The sequence below is a fragment of the Poromitra crassiceps genome, assembly GCF_964638095.1.
Source record: "Poromitra crassiceps genome assembly, chromosome: 4".
NCBI lineage: Eukaryota > Metazoa > Chordata > Actinopteri > Beryciformes > Melamphaidae > Poromitra > Poromitra crassiceps.
Genome location: NC_139626.1, coordinates 63,227,982 through 63,254,756, shown reverse-complemented (window position 1 = coordinate 63,254,756; position 26,775 = coordinate 63,227,982). Strand labels below are relative to the sequence as shown.

At 42.8% G+C, this 26,775-nt stretch overlaps 1 protein-coding gene across 1 annotated transcript in view; it reads left to right on the top strand.

The window, feature by feature from the left end:
• Nucleotides 1–26,775, top strand: part of LOC310775896 (serum response factor-like) — a gene marked incomplete at its 5' end in the record, with an annotated part of 40,457 nt that overhangs the window by 5,849 nt on the left and 7,833 nt on the right. Inside the window, 4 exons of the mRNA XM_083636020.1 lie at nucleotides 8,719–8,920; nucleotides 20,411–20,563; nucleotides 23,174–23,278; nucleotides 25,216–25,335. Of these exons, the coding sequence (XP_083492146.1) occupies nucleotides 8,719–8,920; nucleotides 20,411–20,563; nucleotides 23,174–23,278; nucleotides 25,216–25,335 (580 nt within the window). The remainder of the gene's footprint in view (nucleotides 1–8,718; nucleotides 8,921–20,410; nucleotides 20,564–23,173; nucleotides 23,279–25,215; nucleotides 25,336–26,775) is intronic.

Genomic DNA, 26,775 nt, shown 5'->3' with positions numbered 1-26,775 from the left:
TGCGCTCGCATACGCTCTCCCCCCATTGGAAACAATTGAAAATAGACGCCGGAGCTGATTAAAAGACGCTAGGTGGACACAGGCCCTTATGTTGCATTACCGCCTCCATCTGGATTTATCCATCCACCGTGATGTAGTATGAGCTGATGGCGCACAGTTGCACGATGGCGCCTGGGTGAGTGGGCGGTGTCTGTCTGTCTGTCTGTCAGTCATGATTTTGGCAGCCCACAGAGTGGGCACATCATCTCCAGAGTCTCCACCCTAGGAATCGAGCACTAGTTATTATAAATGACCATAGTAAACGAGTACTCATTAGTTAATGACAGTATTCAAATATTGAAATGACTTAAAATGTCAATCCCTAGTTCCCATGGTCATGGACAACCTGGAAAAATCATGGAATTTCAAAATTGTCTTTTCCAGGCCTGGAAAAGTCATGACATTAGAAAATTCCTTTGAACGTTTTGGAAAAGTAATGGAAATGTGTGTGTCAGTGTACTTTTATTTCAATAGCTTCCATGTCGTGATGCAGTGACTCTCAAGCACTCAAATCCAATAGAAAGAGGTGTGTCCTATAACCAGTGTAATTAATAACTTCAGGTATTGATTCAGAGTCGCCACCTCACATTACATGGACATTTCATTATGGATCTTTGAAAAGTCCTGGAAAAGTTTTGACATTTTATCCATAAAAAAGTAATTATTTTCATTATCGATTAATCTGACAATTATTTTCTGGGTTAATTGATTACAGTAGTAATGGTCTATAAAATGTCATAAAATGGTGGAAAATCCGAATCGGCTTTATTGGCCAAGTATGCACACATACAAGGAATTTGACTCCCGTTTACGTTGCTCAATGTAAAAAAGGTGTGCATACAAGCTCAAACAAACCAGGACGGCCAGTTGAATGTGGATCAGATAAAAAGGTGTGCATACAAGCTCAAACAAACCAGGACGGCCAGTTGAATGTGGATCAGATAAAAAGGTGTGCATACAAGCTCAAACAAACCAGGACGGCCAGTTGAATGTGGATCAGATAAAAAGGTGTGCATACAAGCTTAAACAAACCAGGACGGCCAGTTGAATGTGGATCAGTTTTTTCCCAAAGCCCAATATGATGACCTCAAATGTCTTGTTTCGTCCACAAGCCAAAGATATTCACTTTACTGTCCGAGGAGTGAAGAACCAGAAGATATTCACATTTTAGAAGGTGGAATCAGAGAATTTTGACTTTTGAAAAAAATCAAAAACGATTAATCAATTATCAACATAGTTGTTGATACATTTTCTTTGTAACAATATGAAATGTCACTGTACGGTACAGTATATCTACTAAAATACCACAGTCTACCCGTATGTGTGTATGTCCATATATGGAGTGTTTGTCTGGAGTTGCTGTCTCGGCTCCGTCTCGGCTGCTCTGCTGCCAGACGTCACAGTCTGATCAACACTGTAGCACAGAGCCCAGCTCACAGTCTGATCAACACTGTAGCACAGAGCCTGGCTCACAGTCTGATCAACACTGTAGCACAGAGCCCAGCTCACAGTCTGATCAACACTGTAGCACAGAGCCCAGCTCACAGTCTGATCAACACTGTAGCACAGAGCCTGGCTCACAGTCTGATCAACACTGTAGCACAGAGCCTGGCTCACAGTCTGATCAACACTGTAGCACAGAGCCTGGCTCACAGTCTGATCAACACTGTATCACAGAGCCTGGCTCACAGTCTGATCAACACTGTAGCACAGAGCCTGGCTCACAGTCTGATCAACACTGTAGCACAGAGTCTGGCTCACAGTCTGATCAACACTGTAGCACAGAGTCTGGCTCACAGTCTGATCAACACTGTAGCACAGAGCCTGGCTCACAGTCTGATCAACACTGTAGCACAGAGTCTGGCTCACAGTCTGATCAACACTGTAGCACAGAGCCTGGCTCACAGTCTGATCAACACTGTAGCACAGAGTCTGGCTCACAGTCTGATCAACACTGTAGCACAGAGCCTGGCTCACAGTCTGATCAACACTGTAGGACAGAGCCCGGCTCGCCTCCTGAAAACACAAGGTCACAGGTTTGATTCCCACAGCAGCCGCTGTCGTGACCCCTGCTGCCAAGGAGATTCAGATTCAGGAGTGTTTTATGAAGCCTATTTGATGTTGCCTAGTGGTAATGAATAATGCCTTAATATTTAGATGGTCGTTTCTGCTGCCAGAGGGTGAATAAGCCGTTTGAGCAGTCAGAGAAAAGAGAACAGAACTTGTTTCCTGTACTCAGTCTAACTGTTTTGACACAAATTGATGACCAGTCCAGCGTGAGTCTTAACCTGCTGGGCTCAACACTAATAACTTTACTTAACTTAACTTAAAAGACAAACAGGCATCAGCTTTTGGTTGACGAACCTGAAAACATGGCTGCTGTTTTTAAGTCACCTTATATTTTGAGTATTCAAGATTCTATGCAGCTAGTTAATATGTCAGCTTAATAATGAAGATGTTTAGATGGCTTAGAAGGCTGTTTTTATGAAGTGGGTCCAGCAGAAGCAGCAGCTTCGTGCGTCACGGCACCCAAAATAAATCCACAACAAAACTCCCCTTCAGCTGGCAGGCGGCCCAAACAGAGCCAGGATTCAGTTTAGATAGATACCACTGCTTTGTGAAGTTAGTCAGTTTAGATAGATACCACTGCTTTGTGAAGTTAGTCAGTTTAGATAGATACCACTGCTTTGTGAAGTTAGTCAGTTTAGATAGATACCACTGCTTTGTGAAGTTAGTCAGTTTAGATAGATACCACTGCTTTGTGAAGTTAGTCAGTTTAGATAGATACCACTGCTTTGTGAAGTGAGTCAGTTTAGATAGATACCACTGCTTTGTGACGTTAGTCAGTTTAGATAGATACCACTGCTTTGTGAAGTTCGTCAGTTTAGATAGATACCACTGCTTTGTGAAGTTAGTCAGTTTAGATAGATACCACTGCTTTGTGAAGTGAGTCAGTTTAGATAGATACCACTGCTTTGTGAAGTGAGTCAGTTTAGATAGATACCACTGCTTTGTGAAGTGAGTCAGTTTAGATAGATACCACTGCTTTGTGAAGTGAGTCAGTTTAGATAGATACCACTGCTTTGTGAAGTGAGTCAGTTTAGATAGATACCACTGCTTTGTGAAGTGAGTCAGTTTAGATAGATACCACTGCTTTGTGAAGTTAGTCAGTTTATATAGATACCACTGCTTTGTGAAGTGAGTCAGTTTAGATAGATACCACTGCTTTGTGAAGTGAGTCAGTTTAGATAGATACCACTGCTTTGTGAAGTGAGTCAGTTTAGATAGATACCACTGCTTTGTGAAGTTAGTCAGTTTAGATAGATACCACAGCTTTGTGAAGTGAGTCAGTTTAGATAGATACCACTGCTTTGTGAAGTTAGTCAGTTTAGATAGATACCACTGCTTTGTGAAGTGAGTCAGTTTAGATAGATACCACTGCTTTGTGAAGTTAGTCAGTTTAGATAGATACCACTGCTTTGTGAAGTTAGTCAGTTTATATAGATACCACTGCTTTGTGAAGTGAGTCAGTTTAGATAGATACCACTGCTTTGTGAAGTTAGTCAGTTTAGATAGATACCACTGCTTTGTGAAGTTAGTCAGTTTAGATAGATACCACTGCTTTGTGACGTTAGTCAGTTTAGATAGATACCACTGCTTTGTGAAGTTAGTCAGTTTAGATAGATACCACTGCTTTGTGAAGTTAGTCAGTTTAGATAGATACCACTGCTTTGTGAAGTTAGTCAGTTTAGATAGATACCACTGCTTTGTGAAGTTAGTCAGTTTAGATAGATACCACTGCTTTGTGAAGTTAGTGAGTCAGTTTAGAAAACACAGCTTTGTGAAGTTAGTGAGTCAGTTTAGAAACCACAGCTTTGTGAAGTTAGTGAGTCAGTTTAGAAACCACTGCTTTGTGAAGTTAGTGAGTCAGTTTAGAAACCACAGCTTTGTGAAGTTAGTGAGTCAGTTTAGAAAACACAGCTTTGTGAAGTTAGTGAGTCAGTTTAGAAACCACGGCTTTGTGAAGTTAGAGAGTCAGTTTAGAACCCACGGCTTTGTGAAGTTAGTAGGTCCTGAGAAAAAACTGAGAAACTGCAGTAAAAACAAGGGTTGGGTACCGTTCAATATTTGATATTCGATACCAGTACCCAATGGTACCTTTTTACGGTACTTTCTTACAAACATGTAATTTCAGTTGTAAAATCATAAGTCCAAACTTATCAATTTGATGTACGGTATTTATTTAGAACATTTTACAAACAGATGCGCTCTCAGCAGGTACCGGAATTTGGTACAGATAGATTTGACTTGAATCGGTATTCAGTACGGATGTCATTCGGTCGGTACCCTTAAAAGTACCGATTTCGTTACCCAACCCTGGTAAAAACCCACCGCTGTCAAGTAAATGATTCTTCATGTTGGAGTCGTGATTTGCATAAAGTAGACTACAGCAGTGGTTCTCAAATTCTTTCACGTGAAGGACCCCTAAACTGACAAACATGAGACCACGGACCCCCATTTGATAGGATTTTGTCCCACGGTCCCCCATATGATAATAAGATCGATGCTTTTAGATGTTTTGTTACAGAAAGTGTATCAAACCCATGACCAAAATAGTCATTGTGTTACTTAACTTATGAATGGAATTATAGCTAAATAAATTACCCTTATTTTGCTCTGGGGACCCCCTGGAACCCCCTCAAGAACCCCTGGGGGTCCCCGAACCCCCATTTGAGAACCACTGGACTAGAGAACTCAACTTCATAACCTTGTAAGTAGGGCTGTGAATCTTCACTGGCCTCACGATTCGATTCGATTACGATTCAGAGAGCTACGATTTGATTCGATTACGATTATCGATGCATCTTGATGCATCTTAAATCGATGCATCACTTTTTTCCGCAATACATGATTTATTTTTTCTCACTTTCTTTTTTCTCACTGTGTGGCTACTTTTAAAATAAAAGTGCATTTGGAATTGTATTGTATTATGATCCATAATTAAAATAAATAACTGCATGTACTTCCATTATATTTTATTTGATTATAAAAAAAAAAAATCGTGCACGTCCGCATTGCGATGCATCTTATAATCGATTATTTTTGACACCCCTACTTGTAAAGGTCTCATTATGCTTTCCGCATCAGCGAGGAACGCGAGTGTCCGCGCGGAAAAGTGATGTCAAATCAGCAGACACGCCCCTCCGCAAGGCTCCGTGCGGACGGTTTTCGACCGGCCGTGCGCACGCCGAATTTTGTAACTACGCGGACGCGGACGGGCGGACAAAGTGGAGTTTTCAAGACTCGCGCTCAATTCCGCCTGCAGAAACCCACACAGAGTATACAAGCTCCACACGTTTCCTCGTCGGATTCCGTGTCTCTCATTTCCGTGTGGCCGGCCAAAGCGTCAAGCATAATCCAGGCTTAAGGCAGCTGGATTCACACAGCCTGAACCTCAGCACCACCTGGACAGCTCAGGGGGTGTTGCGGTGCATAGACGTATGAAATCCGTTTGATTTATTTACCCCCAATTTCTTTCCCCGTTTTAATTAGAATTGAAGGGTTAGGATGAAAGTTTGATTGTCTTTTCTTATGACTTGTCTCTCTGACGGCCTGTTCCACTTGTTTCTCAAAAGCCGTTTTCACACATGCACTTTATACCGGGAAATGACCAGGAAGCGGTGTAATGCCTTCATGTGTGAAAGTTGTTTTCCGGTATAAGCGCGACCCCGTCATCGCGGACATTTCACCAGTTTGGGGGTTGTCATAAGAGCGGTATGTCTGCTTCATGTGTGGGCGTGCCGATTTCCCCCCCCTCCCCTCTCTGCTCGAGAGAGGCCAGTCCTTCAGTCGTCCGCACTTCGCAGCAGCCCGACACACAGGGACAGACACAGCGAAAATGGCAGCGGCTTGTTCCGAGAGTCTTGCAAGCCGCCCAACGCTTGTATGTAGAGAAAGCAAATGCACGAAGCGAAATGTGGAAGTATTTTGCTTACGTTGCTGACAGCGAAGGCAAGCCCGGACACATCAAACGAAGCCAGTCTGTAAAAAGTGCTTCAATGCGACGCAGGTGAACGGATAAACATCGAACCAGCCAGGCTATTTCTCTCATAGCGCTTTCAGACAGACACGGTTCTGGTTCTGGCTCTGGCTCCGTTCTGGATTCTCAGAACCTTGGTGCTTTCTGGCGAACCAGCCCGTGTTCACACCAGTTTAAGCGGAACCAAAGTGGGAGGACATTATTCGGTAGTCCTTCTTCAGTTTATTTTTATTTTTTTAAGTTTATTAATTATTTGGTCTGGCGTTCGAGTGAACCCAGCCTTGGCCCTCTCTTCTGCAAGTTCGGCATATGATTTGCTCTTTCTTGTACTGCTTTCTAGCTTTTCTTGAGATTCGGTAGATGCCCAAATCGCCACTAAACATTTGGTTTCCTCAGGAGACCACTGCAAATTATTTTTCTCTGTGTTGTCACTGCCTTCTTCTCCTTCCTGCTCGTTTTCACAGGCTAGAATGAGACACGCCCACTGATGATGTCACGGTTCCCAAGGAAAACCAACTATTTTTTGGTTCCGCTGAGAACCAACTTTTCAGGTTCCGAACCAATTATTTTTTCGGTCTGAACGCGCCGGCCAGTTCAGATTAGGGTTCTGGAACCGGAACCGGCACGGAGCCCTGCCGGTGTAAAAGCCCTATGAGACAGGGATCCCAACGTCTTCAAATATTTCAGTTCAAAGACTGGTTAGCGAATGTGAAGGATACAACATACGTTCCCTCTTAAGTCAAACGAGTGTGATTTATTGTGTGACAAGCAAACTTATTTCACCATCGGAGTTTTGCCGACCCCCAAAATAAGGACGATTCCCCATCCAAGTGCACACGTCACTCCCCACCCGCTCTGCAGTGACCCCCGACCCCCCTCAAACACAGCTTATTTGACGGATATATTCACACATGTGAGCCCTCAGGTGTGAAGGGAAATTCCGGGAAATGGCCGATATTGATTTACAGGCAATGTTCCTGTACGCATGTGTGAAAACGGCTAAAGTGAAAACCAAGTTGGGAGGTGACATAAGGGTCCCATGCAAGACTGACGCCCCTCTCAAAACACCCCAATCCAAAACTGAATCATTTCTCTCTAGACCTATTTTACAACTTTGAAATCATTTAGGTTACTACAATAAGTATGCCTGCCCCAGGGCTCCAGAGTGCGTGTATTTACATGCATTTTCCCACCTTAAAATCTGCCAGTGCGCAGAAATATTTTTATAATACACTGGTGCGTGTTATGTATTGGTCTTTCTCTCTCTCTCTCTCTCTCTCTCTCTCTCTCTCTCTCTCTCTCTCTCTCTCTCTCTCTCTCACCCTGCTCTTGTCCCACAGCGTGCCGTGCGGTCAATCTCACATAGAAAGACAGGGCAAATACAAAAATAAAATGTTTTCAATTGCTTCCGAGTGCTTTAGACTTGGGCCGAATCGTTTTACTTTGAAAATCCGACTGGAAGTCGTATCGTATTTCTCGCTAGTAGAACACAGGACAGTCCGCAGCCAGCCATCCAGATGATTACTGGTGTCCGGCCAGACTCACTCGTACCGGAATCGGAGACAAAGCTACGGCTTCAGCAGACGAGTTCTGACTAACGTTAGGTTGGCTGGCATGACAATGACATCTTAGCGTCTAATGTTAGCATCGCTAGCGGGATGCTAGCTAACTATCAAGCCAATTCTGGGATTACTAACGTTACCAACATGTAATTCAAGATAGCTAAAATGTGTTGTTGACAATATGACTATGCTGTCTGTTAATGTTAGACCATCTAAGAGCAGCTATCTGCTACGGGTTTTCACTGTCTGCAGTGCACAGTGAGACTCACTTCACAGCACACTGTGCGATATGTCACTACACTAATCACACCATAACGTGAACGTCCACAATCATGACCACCATTACATAATGTTAGGCAAACTACAGATGACTAAATAAATGATTATTATTGAGTCATTCTTATCTGGTAAGACATTCACAGTGCATCATGAGAATGGTAGCCTACTTGAATTGAATTAAACTAAATTGTAATGTATCAGAGATGAATCATTGTGTCCTTAAATGTGCTCCTAACTTGTTCAACTGAGGAGCATAATGTAAGGTGATAATCACATCACAGACACCCAGTTCATAAATGCTGCAATACTTAAAATACAAAGGCTTCCATCAGTGGGCCATAGGCTCAATCCCCACTGTGTTAACTCGGTTGGTGATAGTGACTTTAACAGACGTGTATTGACATGAAAATCTTTGATCGTATCATTTAATAATTTGCCAAAATGTATACAACATGACAAAGAAGGTAACGCTTAAAAATTATTATTGCGGTGCCAAAAGGTGTGGTGAAAAATAGGGGTGCACCTAAATTATGTGCTGGTGCACCTAAATTAAAAAGTAAGGTGCACCAGTGCACCTAGTGCAAAAAGTTAGTCTGGAGCCCTGGCCTTTTTTTTCAAATCAATTTCAGCCAAATTATAGTAAATTTTGCAATATTCCATGTTTTATAGTTCATTTAATTTACCATATTCTGTGATTCGGCCCCATGTTTTATGCATTGTGGGAATCATATGGCCCTATACGTACCCTGCTGCTGTTTCCTGGCTAAGCCCCGCCTCTCCTTGTCTGTCTCTGTGCAGGACCTGATCAAACCGACCTTCAGCATGGCTGCCACACAGCCCTCCTCGTCGGGCTCGGTGCTGCAGGTGCACAGCGCCCCCTCCTGGCAGCCTGTCTCTGTGCAGAGCGCCCCCTCCTGGCAGCCCGTCTCCTCCTCTAACGGCACGGTGCTGAAGACGTCTGCTGGGGTCGTGCTGCCCAGAGGATTCACCCTCATGTCCGGTGGGAGAAACCTCTCTGCTCGCCTTCTGTCTCATCTCTTTTCATTCAAAATGTCACCCTTCCCCAATACCACTTTGTCCTTAAAGCCCCGCCCCTCCACTCACTTTAGTTATTTTGAAGCTATTTCACGTGTAGCCGTGTTTTTTTCCTGCTCTGCTAATTAGCCAAAGTGTTGCCACTGTATTTTGTTGAGAAATAACCTTATTTTGGGCTCAAACTCTTAAAGGGGGACTAACCCCCCAGATATGTATCAGAACAGTGATTTGAAAATACCTATTGAAAAAAACAAGAAATTACATATGCTCTTGTCTATACTATACTCTTTGGCTGTGTTCAGCTCAGGAATTTTTTTTCGGAAATCGACGCCATTACAGTTTGCCCACCGCCTCGAAAATAATTTATTTGAGAGCTGCAATATCTTTATAAATATCAACAACTAGCCAATGCTGGTGGCCTGTATGGAAACAGCGTTGCTCAAAATGGTTGAAAGTTATATCAATTTGGCCATTCAGTGGCGAACTAGAAATTTAATTATTTTTCTCTTATGTGTGTGTGTCTTGTCTATGTTACATTAGGAGAGACTAGTGACGTGAGGCTCATAACCGCAGCACACAGCACAGTGAGGACAAACGCGCCGCTCTCAGCTTATGTAATTACAATGCGAGATTTCTCCACGTCATTCCCTCGTCCAACTTGCGATAAACCGCGCCATGAAATCCGTTTTTAATTTGCGTTTTGGGGCTTTTCGTGATTCTTGTTAAAAGTTACAGCACCTCTGATTTTTCCTCTCAGGGCGCAGGCAGCGCAGGGCAGAGCTGCAGAGCTCTTCTCCTCAGTCAGCCCATTCAGTCTGTCCAAACTCAATACCGATATAATCTCAGTATGAGATGCAGGGAAATATATTATAGTAGCCGATGTGTTTAGAGCAGCTTTGTCACGTTGTCACGTCGTAGTATAGCGTTATATTTTACATGTGCGCTAAACTGCGATGAGATTTGTTTGCGGAAATGTCAGACTGTTCTCATCCCATGCAAAAGCCCCCGCCTCGGCCAGAGGCAGAGAGAGCACTGCTGCTGCTGCGCGGGGGCTCGTGCATGAGGATACGACTCTCTCCCGCCTGACTGGCCGGGAGAGAGTGCTTCCAACTCGGACTGATAATATAAACATCATCATTCGAGCTTATCCAGGTAAGATATTAATAATGTAATGACACATTCAGCGATAAACTGGCTACAATGAAGACATGTGTCAAATATGACAACGTGGTGTTCAGTATTTTAAGAGCACAGGGTTTTTGGTTGGGAATGATTTATAGCAACACAATGCCATGTCCTTCCTTTTATGATTATAGTGGCGTTTATTGATAGTATTGTGTTACATAGGAGTTGGTAGGAAAATAGCAGGCGATTGTAATCAATTAACAGGTGATTAACAGGTCAAGTGACATCATGGGAATAGCCTTGGAGTTGTGAGGAGCCAAAAGGGTACAGGAGTAGGGGAGTAACTATCTTGAAATCCCATAGTCTTTGGTTCATCGTGACGTCACGACGTATCAAATATCCCATTCATTTGAGGGCAAAAAAAAGCAGTGTTCCACAGTGAATACAATCTGCCGTTAGCTTGTCTTAGCTACGTTTGCTAACGTAGTTCGTTCTGGCTCAAAACGTTGCGATAGTCACTTTTAACCAGTTCGAGTTACACTCTTTCAATTTCTTTTGCTTATATGCCCACCAGCTTTGATATATGTTGGCTGGTTATGCTGATATTTATAACAATATGTGGCTTCTGGGTGAACGTTTAGCGGAGTTGAGGCAGCCATACTGTTTCGGGTCTGACCGGCTGAAAGGGAGACGGAGATCGTATTGAAGGTGTGAGCGAGGCTCGGCCAAAACACACAGGACGCAGAAGCGCAGCACAGAAGCAGCAGAGCGCGCTGAGAGAGTTATCCTATACAGTGCTCCAGCCATGACGTCACAGTGGAACATCTTACCAATAGACAAACTTTGGTGCAGTTTTTTTCATTTCTACTGTACAGCAGGATTATACACAGGTGGAAAAGTGACTGGAGTGGGGCTTTAAGCTGAGGTTACACTACAGAGTGGGGCTTTAAGCTGAGGTTACACTACAGAGTGGGGCTTTAAGCTGAGGTTTAAGCTGAGGTTACACTACAGAGTGGGGCTTTAAGCTGAGGTTACACTACAGAGTGGGGCTTTAAGCTGAGGTTACACTACAGAGTGGGGCTTTAAGCTGAGGTTACACTACAGAGTGGGGCTTTAAGCTGAGGGGCTTTAAGCTGAGGTTACACTACAGGATAATTCCCCCGGTTTTACACAGGATTTCCAGTTGGGCACATTCTGTTTTTGTTGACTCTAGTCTGCAGTTGTTGTGTCAGTCGGCAGCAAAAACATGTTAGTGTATAATATACTGGGGTACAGATTAGTGTATAATATACTGAGGTACAGATTAGTGTATAATATACTGAGGTACAGATTAGTGTATAATATACTGGGGTACAGATTAGTGTATAATATACTGGGGTACAGATTAGTCTATAATATACTGAGGTACAGATTAGTGTATAATATACTGAGGTACAGATTAGTGTATAATATACTGGGGTACAGATTAGTGTATAATATACTGGGGTACAGATTAGTGTATAATATACTGGGGTACAGATTAGTGTATAATATACTGGGGTACAGATTAGTGTATAATATACTGAGGTACAGATTAGTGTATAATATACTGGGGTACAGATTAGTGTATAATATACTGAGGTACAGATTAGTGTATAATATACTGGGGTACAGATTAGTGTATAATATACTGAGGTACAGATTAGTGTATAATATACTGGGGTACAGATTAGTGTATAATATACTGAGGTACAGATTAGTGTATAATATACTGGGGTACAGATTAGTGTATAATATACTGGGGTACAGATTAGTGTATAATATACTGGGGTACAGATTAGTGTATAATATACTGGGGTACAGATTAGTGTATAATATACTGGGGTACAGATTAGTGTATAATATACTGAGGTACAGATTAGTGTATAATATACTGAGGTACAGATTAGTGTATAATATACTGGGGTACAGATTAGTGTATAATATACTGGGGTACAGATTAGTGTATAATATACTGAGGTACAGATTAGTGTATAATATACTGGGGTACAGATTAGTGTATAATATACTGGGGTACAGATTAGTGTATAATATACTGGGGTACAGATTAGTGTATAATATACTGGGGTACAGATTAGTGTATAATATACTGAGGTACAGATTAGTGTATAATATACTGGGGTACAGATTAGTGTATAATATACTGAGGTACAGATTAGTGTATAATATACTGAGGTACAGATTAGTGTATAATATACTGGGGTACAGATTAGTGTATAATATACTGAGGTACAGATTAGTGTATAATATACTGGGGTACAGATTAGTGTATAATATACTGAGGTACAGATTAGTGTATAATATACTGAGGTACAGATTAGTGTATAATATACTGGGGTACAGATTAGTGTATAATATACTGGGGTACAGATTAGTGTATAATATACTGAGGTACAGATTAGTGTATAATATACTGAGGTACAGATTAGTGTATAATATACTGAGGTACAGATTAGTGTATAATATACTGGGGTACAGATTAGTGTATAATATACTGAGGTACAGATTAGTGTATAATATACTGGGGTACAGATTAGTGTATAATATACTGGGGTACAGATTAGTGTATAATATACTGAGGTACAGATTAGTGTATAATATACTGAGGTACAGATTAGTGTATAATATACTGAGGTACAGATTAGTGTATAATATACTGAGGTACAGATTAGTGTATAATATACTGGGGTACAGATTAGTCTATAATATACTGGGGTACAGATTAGTGTATAATATACTGAGGTACAGATTAGTGTATAATATACTGAGGTACAGATTAGTGTATAATATACTGAGGTACAGATTAGTGTATAATATACTGGGGTACAGATTAGTGTATAATATACTGAGGTACAGATTAGTGTATAATATACTGGGGTACAGATTAGTGTATAATATACTGGGGTACAGATTAGTGTATAATATACTGAGGTACAGATTAGTGTATAATATACTGAGGTACAGATTAGTGTATAATATACTGAGGTACAGATTAGTGTATAATATACTGGGGTACAGATTAGTGTATAATATACTGGGGTACAGATTAGTGTATAATATACTGAGGTACAGATTAGTGTATAATATACTGAGGTACAGATTAGTGTATAATATACTGGGGTACAGATTAGTGTATAATATACTGGGGTACAGATTAGTGTATAATATACTGGGGTACAGATTAGTGTATAATATACTGAGGTACAGATTAGTGTATAATATACTGGGGTACAGATTAGTGTATAATATACTGGGGTACAGATTAGTCTATAATATACTGGGGTACAGATTAGTCTATAATATACTGGGGTACAGATTAGTGTATAATATACTGGGGTACAGATTAGTGTATAATATACTGGGGTACAGATTAGTGTATAATATACTGGGGTACAGATTAGTGTATAATATACTGGGGTACAGATTAGTGTATAATATACTGAGGTACAGATTAGTGTATAATATACTGAGGTACAGATTAGTGTATAATATACTGGGGTACAGATTAGTGTATAATATACTGGGGTACAGATTAGTGTATAATATACTGGGGTACAGATTAGTGTATAATATACTGAGGTACAGATTAGTGTATAATATACTGGGGTACAGATTAGTGTATAATATACTGGGGTACAGATTAGTGTATAATATACTGGGGTACAGATTAGTGTATAATATACTGGGGTACAGATTAGTGTATAATATACTGGGGTACAGATTAGTGTATAATATACTGAGGTACAGATTAGTGTATAATATACTGGGGTACAGATTAGTGTATAATATACTGAGGTACAGATTAGTGTATAATATACTGAGGTACAGATTAGTCTATAATATACTGGGGTACAGATTAGTGTATAATATACTGAGGTACAGATTAGTGTATAATATACTGGGGTACAGATTAGTGTATAATATACTGAGGTACAGATTAGTGTATAATATACTGGGGTACAGATTAGTGTATAATATACTGGGGTACAGATTAGTGTATAATATACTGAGGTACAGATTAGTGTATAATATACTGGGGTACAGATTAGTGTATAATATACTGGGGTACAGATTAGTGTATAATATACTGAGGTACAGATTAGTGTATGGTACAGATTAGTGTATATTATAGGATGGTGGTACAGGATTAGTGTATAATAACTGGGGGTACAGATTAGTGTATAATATACTTGGGGTACAGATTAGTGTATAATATACTGGGGTACAGATTAGTGTATAATATACTGGGTACAGATTAGTGTATAATATACTGGGTACAGTTAGTGTATAATATACTGGGGTACAGATTAGTGTATAATATACTGGGGTACAGATTAGTGTATAATATACTGGAGGTACAGATTAGTGTATAATATACTGGGGTACAGATTAGTGTATAATATACTGGGGTACAGATTAGTGTTATAATATACTGGGTACAGATTAGTGTATAATATACTGGAGGTACAGATTAGTGTATAATATACTGGGGGTACAGATTAGTGTATAATATACTGGGGTACAGATTAGTCTATATATACTGGGGTACAGATTAGTGTATAATATACTGGGGTACAGATTAGTGTATAATATACTGGGGTACAGATTAGTGTATAATATACTGGGGTACAGATTAGTGTATAATATACTGGGGTACAGATTAGTGTATAATATACTGGGGTACAGATATAGTGTATAATATACTGGGTACAGATTAGTGTATAATATACTGGGGGTACAGATAGTGTGTATAATATACTGGGGGTACAGATTAGTGTATAATATACTGGGTTACAGATTAGTGTTAATATACTGGTGTACAGATTAGTGTATAATATACTGGGTACAGATAGTGTATAATATACTGGGGTACAGATTAGTGTATAATATACTGGGGTACAGATTTAGTGTATAATGTACTGGGGTACAGATTAGTGTATAATATACTGGGGTACAGATTAGTGTATAATATACTGGGGTACAGATTAGTGTATAATATACTGGGTACAGATTAGTGTATAATATACTGGGGTACAGATTAGTGTATAATATACTGGGGTACAGATTAGTGTATAATATACTGGGGTACAGATTAGTGTATAATATAACTGGGGTACAGATTAGTGTATAATATACTGGGGTACAGATTAGTGTAATTGGGGTACAGATTAGTGTATAATATACTGGGGTACAGATTAGTGTATAATATACTGGGGTACAGATTATGATGGTATAATATACTGAGGTACAGATTAGTGTATAATATACTGGGGGTACAGATTAGTGTATAATATACTGGGGTACAGATTAGTGTATAATATACTGGGTACAGATTAGTGTATAATATACTGGGGTACGGAAGATTAGTGTATAATATACTGGGGTACAGATTAGTGTATAATATACTGGGGTACAGATTAGTGTATAATATACTGGGTGTACAGATTAGTGTATAATATACTGGGTACAGATTAGTGTATATATACTGGGGTACAGATTATGGGGTACAGATTAGTGTATAATATACTGGGGTACAGATTAGTGTATAATATACTGGGGTACAGATTAGTGTATAATATACTGAGGTACAGATTAGTGTATAATATACTGGGGTACAGATTAGTGTATAATATACTGGGTACAGATTAGTGTATAATATACTGGGGTACAGATTAGTGTATAATATACTGGGGTACAGATTAGTGTATAATATACTGGGTACAGATTAGTGTATAATATACTGGGGTACAGATTAGTGTTATAATATACTGGGGTACAGATTAGTGTATAATATACTGAGGTACAGATTAGTGTATAATATACTGGGGTACAGATAGTGTATAATATACTGGGTACAGATTAGTGTATAATATACTGGGGTACAGATAGTGTATAATATACTGAGGTACAGATTAGTGTATAATATACTGGGGTACAGATTAGTGTATAATATACTGGGGTACAGATTAGTGTATAATATACTGAGGTACAGATTAGTGTATAATATACTGGGGTACAGATTAGTGTATAATATACTGAGGTACAGATTAGTGTATAATATACTGGGGTACAGATTAGTGTATAATATACTGGGGTACAGATTAGTGTATAATATACTGGGGTACAGATTAGTGTATAATATACTGGGGTACAGATTAGTGTATAATATACTGGGGTACAGATTAGTGTATAATATACTGGGGTACAGATTAGTGTATAATATACTGAGGTACAGATTAGTGTATAATATACTGGGGTACAGATTAGTGTATAATATACTGGGGTACAGATTAGTGTATAATATACTGGGGTACAGATTAGTGTATAATATACTGGGGTACAGATTAGTGTATAATATACTGGGGTACAGATTAGTGTATAATATACTGGGGTACAGATTAGTGTATAATATACTGGGGTACAGATTCTAATCGTCAAGTGTGTACTGCCTCCCGACGCCGGTCGGAGCCACAATGATTCGGGATGGGTATCGTTTGGATTTTATCCATACCGGTTCCGGTATCGGTACTGGTTACCGATACTTATCCATACTCTTATCGATACTAATCTCCATAATTTGGTGCAAGAAAATAAAGACATGACATGAAAATATGCAAATAGATTCAACAGTTATTTTGTTATTACTAATTACAAGTACAATTCCTGAGGAGGCCTATTTGACCGCTGTGAATTATGATGATTTATTAAACCTAGGTGGTAGAAAATATAAAAAATAAATAGATAGAAATAGAAATGGATAAAAAAGATTTGGCATCCGGCAACAAACTGGTGGCGTCTCTGGCTAGTGAGGGAGATTTTCAACCACTACCCCTGTGTAACTCTGCTCCGAGGGGCAAGTGGAAAACCAGGGGCACTCGAGGTCGTGGGGCAAGTGGAAAACCAGGGGCACTCGAGGTCGAGGGGCAAGTGGAAAAGCCAGGGGCACTCGAGGTCGTGGGGCAAGTGGAAAAGCCAGGGGCACTCGAGGTCGTGGGGCAAGTGGAAAAACCAGGGGCACTCGAGGTCGAGGGGCAAGTGGAAAAGCCAGGGGCACTCGAGGTCGAGGGGCAAGTGGAAAAGCCAGGGGCACTCGAGGTCGAGGGGCAAGTGGAAAAGCCAGGGGCACTCGAGGTCGAGGGGCAAGTGGAAAAACCAGGGGCACTCGAGGTCGAGGGGCAAGTGGAAAAACCAGGGGCACTCGAGGTCGTGGGGCAAATGGAAAGCCAGGGGCACTCGAGGTCAAGGGGCAAGTGGAAAAACCAGGGGCACTCGAGGTCGAGGGGCAAGTGGAAAAGCCAGGGGTATGGCTACAAATAAGAAATGGGATTGGGCCTTTGTAATCATATTATTTTGATTCCTCATGTTTAATTCCCTTCCCTCACTCTGTGTGTGTGTGTGTGTGTGTGTGTGTGTGTGTGTGTGGTGTGTGTGTGTGTGTGCGTGCGTGCGTGCGCGCGCTGTGTTGTGTTGTGTTGTGTGTGTGTTCGCGTGTGTGCGTGTGTGTGTGTGTGGTGTCTGACTGTCATAGCTGTTGAGCTGCTTCAATCTTTCAGTTAGAGCTGCACCCATACGATCATCTCAGCCACACAGAGATTTCTAATGACGGCCTGTTCTGTTGTCATGTGATGCTCTGACTGTCTCACTGAACCTCCAGCTGACAGAAGCCTTTCTGTGAATATCAGCTCAGTAATTCAATAGTCAACCGCACTGTATAAAGAGCGGTTTTCAAATGCTGCATTCAGGTGCCAGTTGGCCCCGTTTCCAGAGTTGGGAAGTCGTTCTTCTGACTTTGGTTGGTGTTCATGAGCTTTTCAATCGTAATGTCGTTATCTGATTAGATAAAACAGGTGTTGGCAAAGTTTTTGTTCCTTTTGGGGACATCATTTGCAGGTGAAAAAAGGTAATAAATCACAATATATTAAAAAAAATCAATAATGTTGTATTGTGACTTAAAGGATGGGTTTTCCGTGGGGAATATGAATATATATTAAATCTCACGCCCCTAAGGTTTTCGAATCCGTTGAAATTTTTGAAATTGGTGGTTTACTCACAGAGATATCAACCGAAATCCACTCTGTGTGTGGGGGGGGGGGGGGGGGGGGGGGGGGGGGGGGGGGGGGGGGGGGGGGGGGGGGGGGGGGGGGGGGTGCGGGTGCGGGGACTCGAAATACTACATTTCCCACAATGCACTGGGCTCGCGTGGCCTTCGTTTTCATGCCCACCCCTCAGGCATTTGGCTGATATCAAACTCCAGTAGGTGGCGGTAATGCACATATATGTTTGCCAACCGCCATAAAACTCAAAGAAGAAGAAGAAGAAGGCTTCGACAATAAAAGATACAAAGAAGAAGAAATAAATCGAAAATAAATTGCCTCCAAATTGCACCAAATGTAAACAGGTAGTATATATGTCGGGAGATGTCTTCATAAAAAATTTTCATGCATTTTAAGGCATTTTCGTAGGAGTTACGCGCATCTGATGTTGTAACTATTTTCTGTAAAAATGTGTAAAAACGGGTACATTGCTCAGCGTTGATTTCGTTACTTCAACCCACCTACTACTAGATGTAAAATTTGACGATCTTTCCAATGCCGCCAGTCCCGTGTCTATTAGTGCTTCCGTTCCCGAGATATGGTCTCTTTGCAAGGAACTATGGAAGCTAATATTAGCTACAGCAGGCTAGGCGGTTGAAAAAGATGGCTGCCTTTTTGTTTTTGTGGGGCGTGGAGGACCTCTAGAGGCGGGACCATGGCCAACAACAGTTGTAGTTCATAGGTGCACGACTTCCGCAAGGCGGGGGGTGTCGCTCTGACGCGTTTTGCGTCAGAGCGACATGGAAATAATGTGATAGATGCTTGATAGGCATGGCAGTGAATATCCAATTTCAAAAATTTCAACGGATTCGAAAACCTGGCGTGAGATTTAATATATATTCATATTCCCCACGGAAAACCCATCCTTTAAGTATCTCTACTAGGATCATTTGATCGGCCGAGCTGCAGGCGAGGTTACGCAGCGGCCGAGCTGCGGGCGAGGTCACGTAACGGCCGAGCTACGTATGCGAGCTTGCGTAACGGACGAGGCCCGTCCGCCCGTCTGCGACCTCGACGCAAACCAAGGAGGTACGGTAGAAATGAGCGATGAAGAGGAGGAGGGGAAGGAGCACTACGAGGCACGATAGGAATGAGCACTGCCAGGTCAGCGAGGTGGCGAGGGACACTCCTTTCTACTGATAATGATGGTGATTTCCACCCCTAGTTGCGTTTCCCCAAAAGCTTATTTGGTTTCAGCTTTTCTCCGCACGGCCGCTGCGTTTTATTTTTTTGTTTTTCCCAGCAACCCTAAATGCACTACCCCCATTCAAATGAATGGGAGGTGTGGGCGTTTTCCCCGCAGTGCCTCATATTGCCTCATGATGTGTGAATGCAGCCTTTGAACACCGTCATATTGTCCATAAATCTCAACCAGTATTAAACAACACTGAAGAAGAAACGGAGCAGTGAAGTGGGCAGGTAGCGTTGGACTTGTTGACTTCTCGCCTCAGACTGCACTCGGCTACTCCAATCAGCAAGCTGCTTGTGAGTCATGTGACTTGCTTACCATCCCTAGCTGTCTGTGATTGGTCCGTTTTGAAGCTGAACGAACCAAAGAAAAAACTACCACAGTAAACCTTTCTGCAGTCGCTCCAGGAAATTGCAATTTCATGCAAATTCAACCAATCTCCACAATATTTCATTTTGAACATGACATGTTTGCCAGTTCTCATAATTGTACCACAGAAACATCACATAAAACTTCATGAATTGCATTTCTTTTCTTTTTTTAGAATAGCCGCTGCAAAATCAAACATTTTTGATCACAACAATCGCAAAAGGTTTCTGGTTCATGTCAGAGTGCCGTGTTGGACAGACGCTGGTTTCTTATCGGTGCAGCTCTAGTTACCCTTTGTTCACACCATACGCCAAAGCCACACACGCTAAAGCCACGCTGAAGCTGAGTGCGGTCACACCAGAAACACTCTCTTTCCTCAGCACCTGGCTCCTCGGAGCTGCTCCTCCGGCCCCTCCCCCCCCCCCCCCCCCCCCCCCCCCCTCACAACCTGCATTGACTTCATGCCTGGCACGTCGGCTGCTGCGCGCTGCACGCTTGGAAAATAGAACCGAAGCTGAAACGGTTCAGCGTAGCTTGAGTGTGGCTTCAGCGTGGGATTGGCGTATGGTGTGTGAACATGCACTTAGTGTTGTGCTCAAGAGTGTCAGGCTGACCCCTCTCTGCTCCCCCACCCCCACAGGTGCCCCCCTCCCCCCCGGCACGCACACCATCCCCCTCAGCCTGCAGGGCCAGCCCCTGGCCGTTCAGGCCACCGTGGGTTCGAGCCCTGCGCACGCCACGCACCCCCAGCCCACCACGCTGCTTCGCCTGCCCACCACTGTCTCTCTGTCAGGTCAGCTGCTGCAGCGCTGCGTGCGTGTGTCTTGTGTGTTGGACAGCAGCACCTGTTTGAATGTGCAATGTGTACGATTTCGCCAGAATTTTGATTTAAAATGTTAGAATGAAACAATAGAATGTGACGTGATGACGCAGACATCTGCTGTATGTGTTGTGTTGCTGGCCTGTTTAAAACCATCCGGATCTGTGAACTCCAGTGTTTCCCCTAGAAACGTTTTTCAGGCCTGGAGGGATTTGGAAACGTACCCCGACCGCAATGGTGGGGGCCCCTCGCTGGCGACGCTAAACTTTTTAACCTGTTCGCATCTATGTTCGCAATGGCATCCCAAGTATCATCATACTATTATGGGATGCGATGCGAACAGTTGTATTATGAGATGTGCGTTTCCCAGGTCACGACACACGTTGACACGTTTTGGAACAGCGACGCACGCTGGCGCAATGTTCCTAAAAGCAAAATGCTTATTGTTTTGAATGATTTGGCATCTTCTATTACTGTCAACACTGTCAACACCAGTAGTGATAGGATGCCATAAAGGTTTATTGCGATTTTGGGGAGAGCAGGAAAAGCTGGAGAGCTATAGAGACGGTCCGCATGTCTGGGAATGCCCACAAAATGTTAAACGGCTGGCGCGCGAGTGGGGTAAAACCGCCCATATATCTCAATGGGCTGACTCACCAAAAGACGGTGCTGCGGCTCTAAACTACAGGTTTGGGGGTTCTAGAGCTGAACACAAGACGTCTGCTCAGATGTGCGTTTACTGCGGTGGTTAAATCCCTGATCGTGTCTGCCTGGGCTGGGCTATCAGCTAAATTCTAACTTTGCTGAATGGATAGAACGGGGGTTTTTACCCCACCCTGACCACGCCCCCAGCCAGGCTGAGCCAGCTAAACCAGCGTCTATGACGAGACGTGGCCTCAACCTATGGAGGAAGCCGTTTTGCCAGCGGCGTTCCTGATTGGTCGCTTACGATGTCAACTATGAGGCAGGTCCCTGATTGGCTAGTGAACGCTGTAATCTCTGAAAGTGCCCGCCCAGGCCTGGAGGCCAGACGGTCTTGCAGAATGAAACAGAATGAGTGAGTTCACGTGAGCGGATGGTTTAACCAGGCTACTGCAGAGATATCTGCTGAAATTAGCATGCTAACAGCTAGCCCCTGCCCGTCCTGCAATACCACTTGTACCTCAAGAGGTCTCTTTTGATTCTAAATATTATCTATCAATCAATCCATCAATCAATCAGTCAATCAATCCATCAATTTTATATTTATATAGAGCCAAATCACAAGTTATCTCAAGGCAGGTAGAAGAGCAGGCTTTTTATTTCAGACCCAACAATTGAAACAATTCTCACATGTACTGGTGATTTTACTGCAGGTCATGTGACACAGGTCATGTGACAATTTAAACAATTTCCCAACAAGAGCAGCACTTGGTGACGGCAGCAGGAAAAAGATCCTTTAACAGGGAAGAAAACCATGAGCAGACCTGAGTCTTAGTGGACGTTCATCTGCCATGAGTGGTTAGAGAGAGAGAGAGAGAGAGAGAGAGAGAGAGAGAGGTACAGTAATGACAGTAATAATGATACCATTAACAACTATAATAAGTAAGAGCATAAGTAGTAATAGTAATGCACAGTTACATCAGTAGTAATAGTAATGCACAGTTACATCAGTAGTAATAGTAATGCACAGTTACATCAGTAGTAATAGTAATGCACAGTTACATCAGTAGTAATAGTAATGCACAGTTACATCAGTAGTAATAGTAATGCACAGTTACATCAGTAGTAATAGTAATGCACAGTTATATCAGTAGTAATAGTAATGCACAGTTACATCAGTAGTAATAGTAATGCACAGTTACATCAGTAGTAATAGTAATGCACAGTTACATCAGTAGTAATAGTAATGCACAGTTACATCAGTATTAATAGTAATCCACAGTTACATCAGTAGTAATAGTAATGCATAGTTACATCAGTAGTAATAGTAATGCACAGTTACATCAGTAGTAATAGTAATGCACAGTTATATCAGTAGTAATAGTAATGCACAGTTACATCAGTAGTAATAGTAATGCACAGTTACATCAGTAGTAATAGTAATGCACAGTTACATCAGTAGTAATAGTAATGCACAGTTACATCAGTAGTAATAGTAATGCACAGTTACACCAGTATTAATAGTAATGCACAGTTACATCAGTAGTAATAGTAATGCACAGTTACATCAGTAGTAATAGTAATGCACAGTTACATCAGTAGTAATAGTAATGCACAGTTACATCAGTAGTAATAGTAATGCACAGTTACATCAGTAGTAATAGTAATGCACAGTTACATCAGTAGTAAAAGTAATGCACAGCTACATCAGTAGTAACGGTCGCAGCTGTAATAAGAACAGGACTAATAATAGTAATAGTAGCAGTGGGGACAGGATGAATATCATTGAGCTGAACAGCTTGATTTGATCAAGTAAAACTATTTTTTATACGCATTTTACAAAATGTCTATGGAAAAAATGGTGGAAAATCCCTTGGTTCATATGCCTAACCTGGAAGAGGGTGTGACTTTGGCACTTATAAAGCATGTTGTCTGTGTCAGGAGGTGGAGTCTCGCAGCAGCTGCAGACCATCCAGGTTCAGGCCAGCAGCCAACAGGCCTCCACCAATCACAGCTCTGAGGTCCATAACCCCGCCTCCTCCACAGGTGAGAACGTAACCGCGCCTCCTCCACAGGTGAGAGCATAGCCCCAACTCCTCCACAGGGGAGAACATAACCCCGCCTCTTCCACAGGTGAGAACAGGGGCCTGCTTCCTCCACAGGTGAGAACGTAGCCCCTCCTCCCCCTTTTAAATGTTTCCATGGATTAGAACAGGGATTCTCAATCTTTTTCCACGTCAAGGACCCCTAAACTGACACACATTAGACCACGGACCCCCATCTCTTAAGGTTTTGTCCCAGGGTCCCCCGTCTGATAAGATGTTTTGCTGTTAGTTGTTTTATTACAGAAAGTGACCAAAACAGACATACATTCGGTCATTGTTTTACTTTATTATAAATTATAGTGAAAAATAATGATTCCCCTTTTTGCTGGGGAAACCCTGAAACCCCCTCAAGGACCCCCACTGTGAGAACCACTGGATTAGAAGGTCAGAGAATTTCAACCAATTTCAACAACCAGCGTGGGCTGATATAGGCGGTGCTATTCCTCCCCTCCGACCAGAGGGGGCGCTAGTGCAGCGACCAGGACTCATACCCCACTGGCTTCCCATCCGCAGACATGGCCAGTTTTTAAATGCAGATGCATCGTTCCCCCTGGTGTCAGACGGGACACAAACTGGAGCTGATCCATCATCTGTGTCTGCCCCTCCCGTGTATTTTGTCATTTCTAACACATTTCTAACAGTGGAGGAACTGGAAGGTAGTTTAGCAACACAGTGAACCACTTCCAAAAATGAGAATTTACATTCACAAAGTGCTTCTTGGGAGATGATGTAGCCTATGCCGAATTGAAGAGTGGCGTCTTTAACGATTCGTAAGGTGTGTAAATTATTTTCTGGCGGTATTTAATTTTCCGATAAGCAAGGCCACATTTAGTTGCCAGATTTCTGAATGGAGTTTGGTGTGGCTGCCTCTCCACATAAAAAAAAATGGGACAAGCTAATGTTGAGCTGATGGCAGTTTCAGCAGGTATCACGGCTTAAAGGCTAGTCCTATTTGCTACTTACCACCAATGATGATGTTGATTGGTAGAGTTCTTTCTCAGCACAATCCATGCTGCTCCTCATAGTAGCTCTGGGAAGTTGGGTAAAAACGAATACAAGGTCAATGTGGTCACGCTCCTGTATGTACAGGCTGACTGAAGCTCACTGAGATGTCACCTACAGTCACACAAAGTACATTTCAGTGAGCCTCAGGCAGCTTGTACATACAGGAGCGTGACCCCATTGACCTTGCATTTGGTTTTGCCCAACTTTCCAGAGCTACTGAAAACTCTCGTAACGGACAAGCCCGTCCTCCATTGTCACACGAACACCACAACACATGCATGCTGCCACAACACACTCATGTTGACGGTGGCCGGTGAAAAGTGTCCTCTGCATTTAACCCATCCAGGCATGTCCTTTCCTCCGAGGGGCAGGCCAGGAGCAGTGGTCGCTTTTTCTTTCCAGCGCCCGGGGACCAACTTCGGATGTTGTCGTCACTGGTCGGATGACGATGACGATCTGATCTTCTGCATGTTTTTAGTGGGGGGGTTATATACGGAGGAACCCCCTGGGGGGTACGGGGAGAACATGCAAAGTCCACACAGAGAGAAAGGCCCTTACGACGAGATAACCCACCTGGGCAGTAGGCACTGAAGATATGGGGGGGGACACAACCACAGCGCTCACAGTGTCCCAGGCGAGAATCGAACTCAGGACCTTCTGACTGTGAGGCGACAGCGATACCGACTGCGCCACCGCATGCTGTTCCTATGAGGAACAGCATGGATTGTGCTGAGAAAGACCTCTACCAATCAACATCATCTTTGTTAAGCAGAAAATAGGGCTAGACTTTAAAAAAAATTGAACTATCCCTTTGAGTCATCTTCAATTATTTAGTAAGCTCTCTCTCTGTCTCTCTCTCTGTCTCTCTTCCAGGCTCCATCGTCTCGTCGTCTTCCTCGTTGGCGGGTCACATGATGTACGGGGGCGGTCACACAGTGATGTCACTGGGCGACGGCAGTCTCACCTTGCTCAACGCCCAGCACCACGACCCCGGTAAGCCCCGCCCCCTCAGCACACCCAATCACCAGTCAGCTCAATGGGACCAACATTCATTTGATTTTGCAGACCTGAGCCATATTGTGATGTACAGTATATTGGGAGAAAATGGTAATTAAAATTTATTTGAATTTTTTACTTAATTTTGATTCTCATTCCAACCAACCCCCCCGCCCCCCCCCTTCCCCCTCCCGTTTCCTCCCCAATTGTACTTGGCCCATCCCCCCTGCTGTCCCGGTCATTGCTCCACCCACCCCCTCTGCCGATCTGGGGAGAGTTGTAGACTAACACATGCTTCCTCCAATACATGTGCAGTCGCCAGCCACTTCTTTTCACCTGACTGGCAGGATGTAGCGCGTTGGAGAATCACGCTATTCCCCCCAGTTCCACTTCCCCCAAAGAGGTGCCCCGACCGACCAGAGGAGACGCTAGTGCAGCCACCGTGTATACTTTTGACAACCCAGTTTAGGTGAAACCACATATCCCCATACGCCACGTCACGTCACAAGCCGGAAAGCTTGGAAAAGACTTCAGAAAGATGAATGAAGATCACCTGTTATGCAGCAGAGTGGATATATACACTTTATGCATCATATGACACATCAATTACGCAGATATGTATCACTTTATGTGTATAATATGACATTATTTAAAGCCCCAATCAGTAACTTTTTCACCTTAACTCATTGAGTGCCATGGACGTCTTTCGACGTCCAATTAAATAGTGACGTAGAGTGCCACGGACGTCTTTCGACGTCCAATGCGTTTTTTGACGGTGGGACGTCGATCAAAGCCTTCCGCATCTCCTGTACAACTATTATAGCTATTGGAGGTCTATAACCTATTTTACAGAACCCTTAGGTGGCGACAGTGCTCTCCAGATTACAGAAATGTCAGGAATACACAGCCTGAAATAGCCGTGATCAAAGTGAACCCGCTCATGCTGCAGCCCAGAGCCATGTAGATTGTTCTGGCTGCAACTGACGGGGGCTGCGAACACAGTCAATCCGCGCACACAACTGAGCCCTTCTGCCTCTGTCTGTCTGTCAGCATAGTTTCTCCACACGATTAGCCGCTAGAAAAGCAGCAGCCAACACTGAAAAGCCAAACCTTTCACTGCAGTCCGCGTGTGGCTTCTCCATGTTGCGCTGCCTGGGAGGCGGCGCACCAAAAGCACTCCGAAAATAGACACTGCGTGCGTGAGGCTGTGTGTTACTAGTGTGGGGAGGAGTTTTCAGCTGAGGGGGGGAGAGGGGGGTGGGGCACGCAGGGCAGGACACAACTACACCACATCACTACATCAGAAAATATTATCTAGAGTCAGTGAATGTGCTTGAAATGCTGCATTTCACAAAAGGCTGAATATCTCAGCTTATAATTTGAAATGCCTGAAAACGCTGAAAACAACCTATCTTCTCTGGCTCATAACTAAAGAAC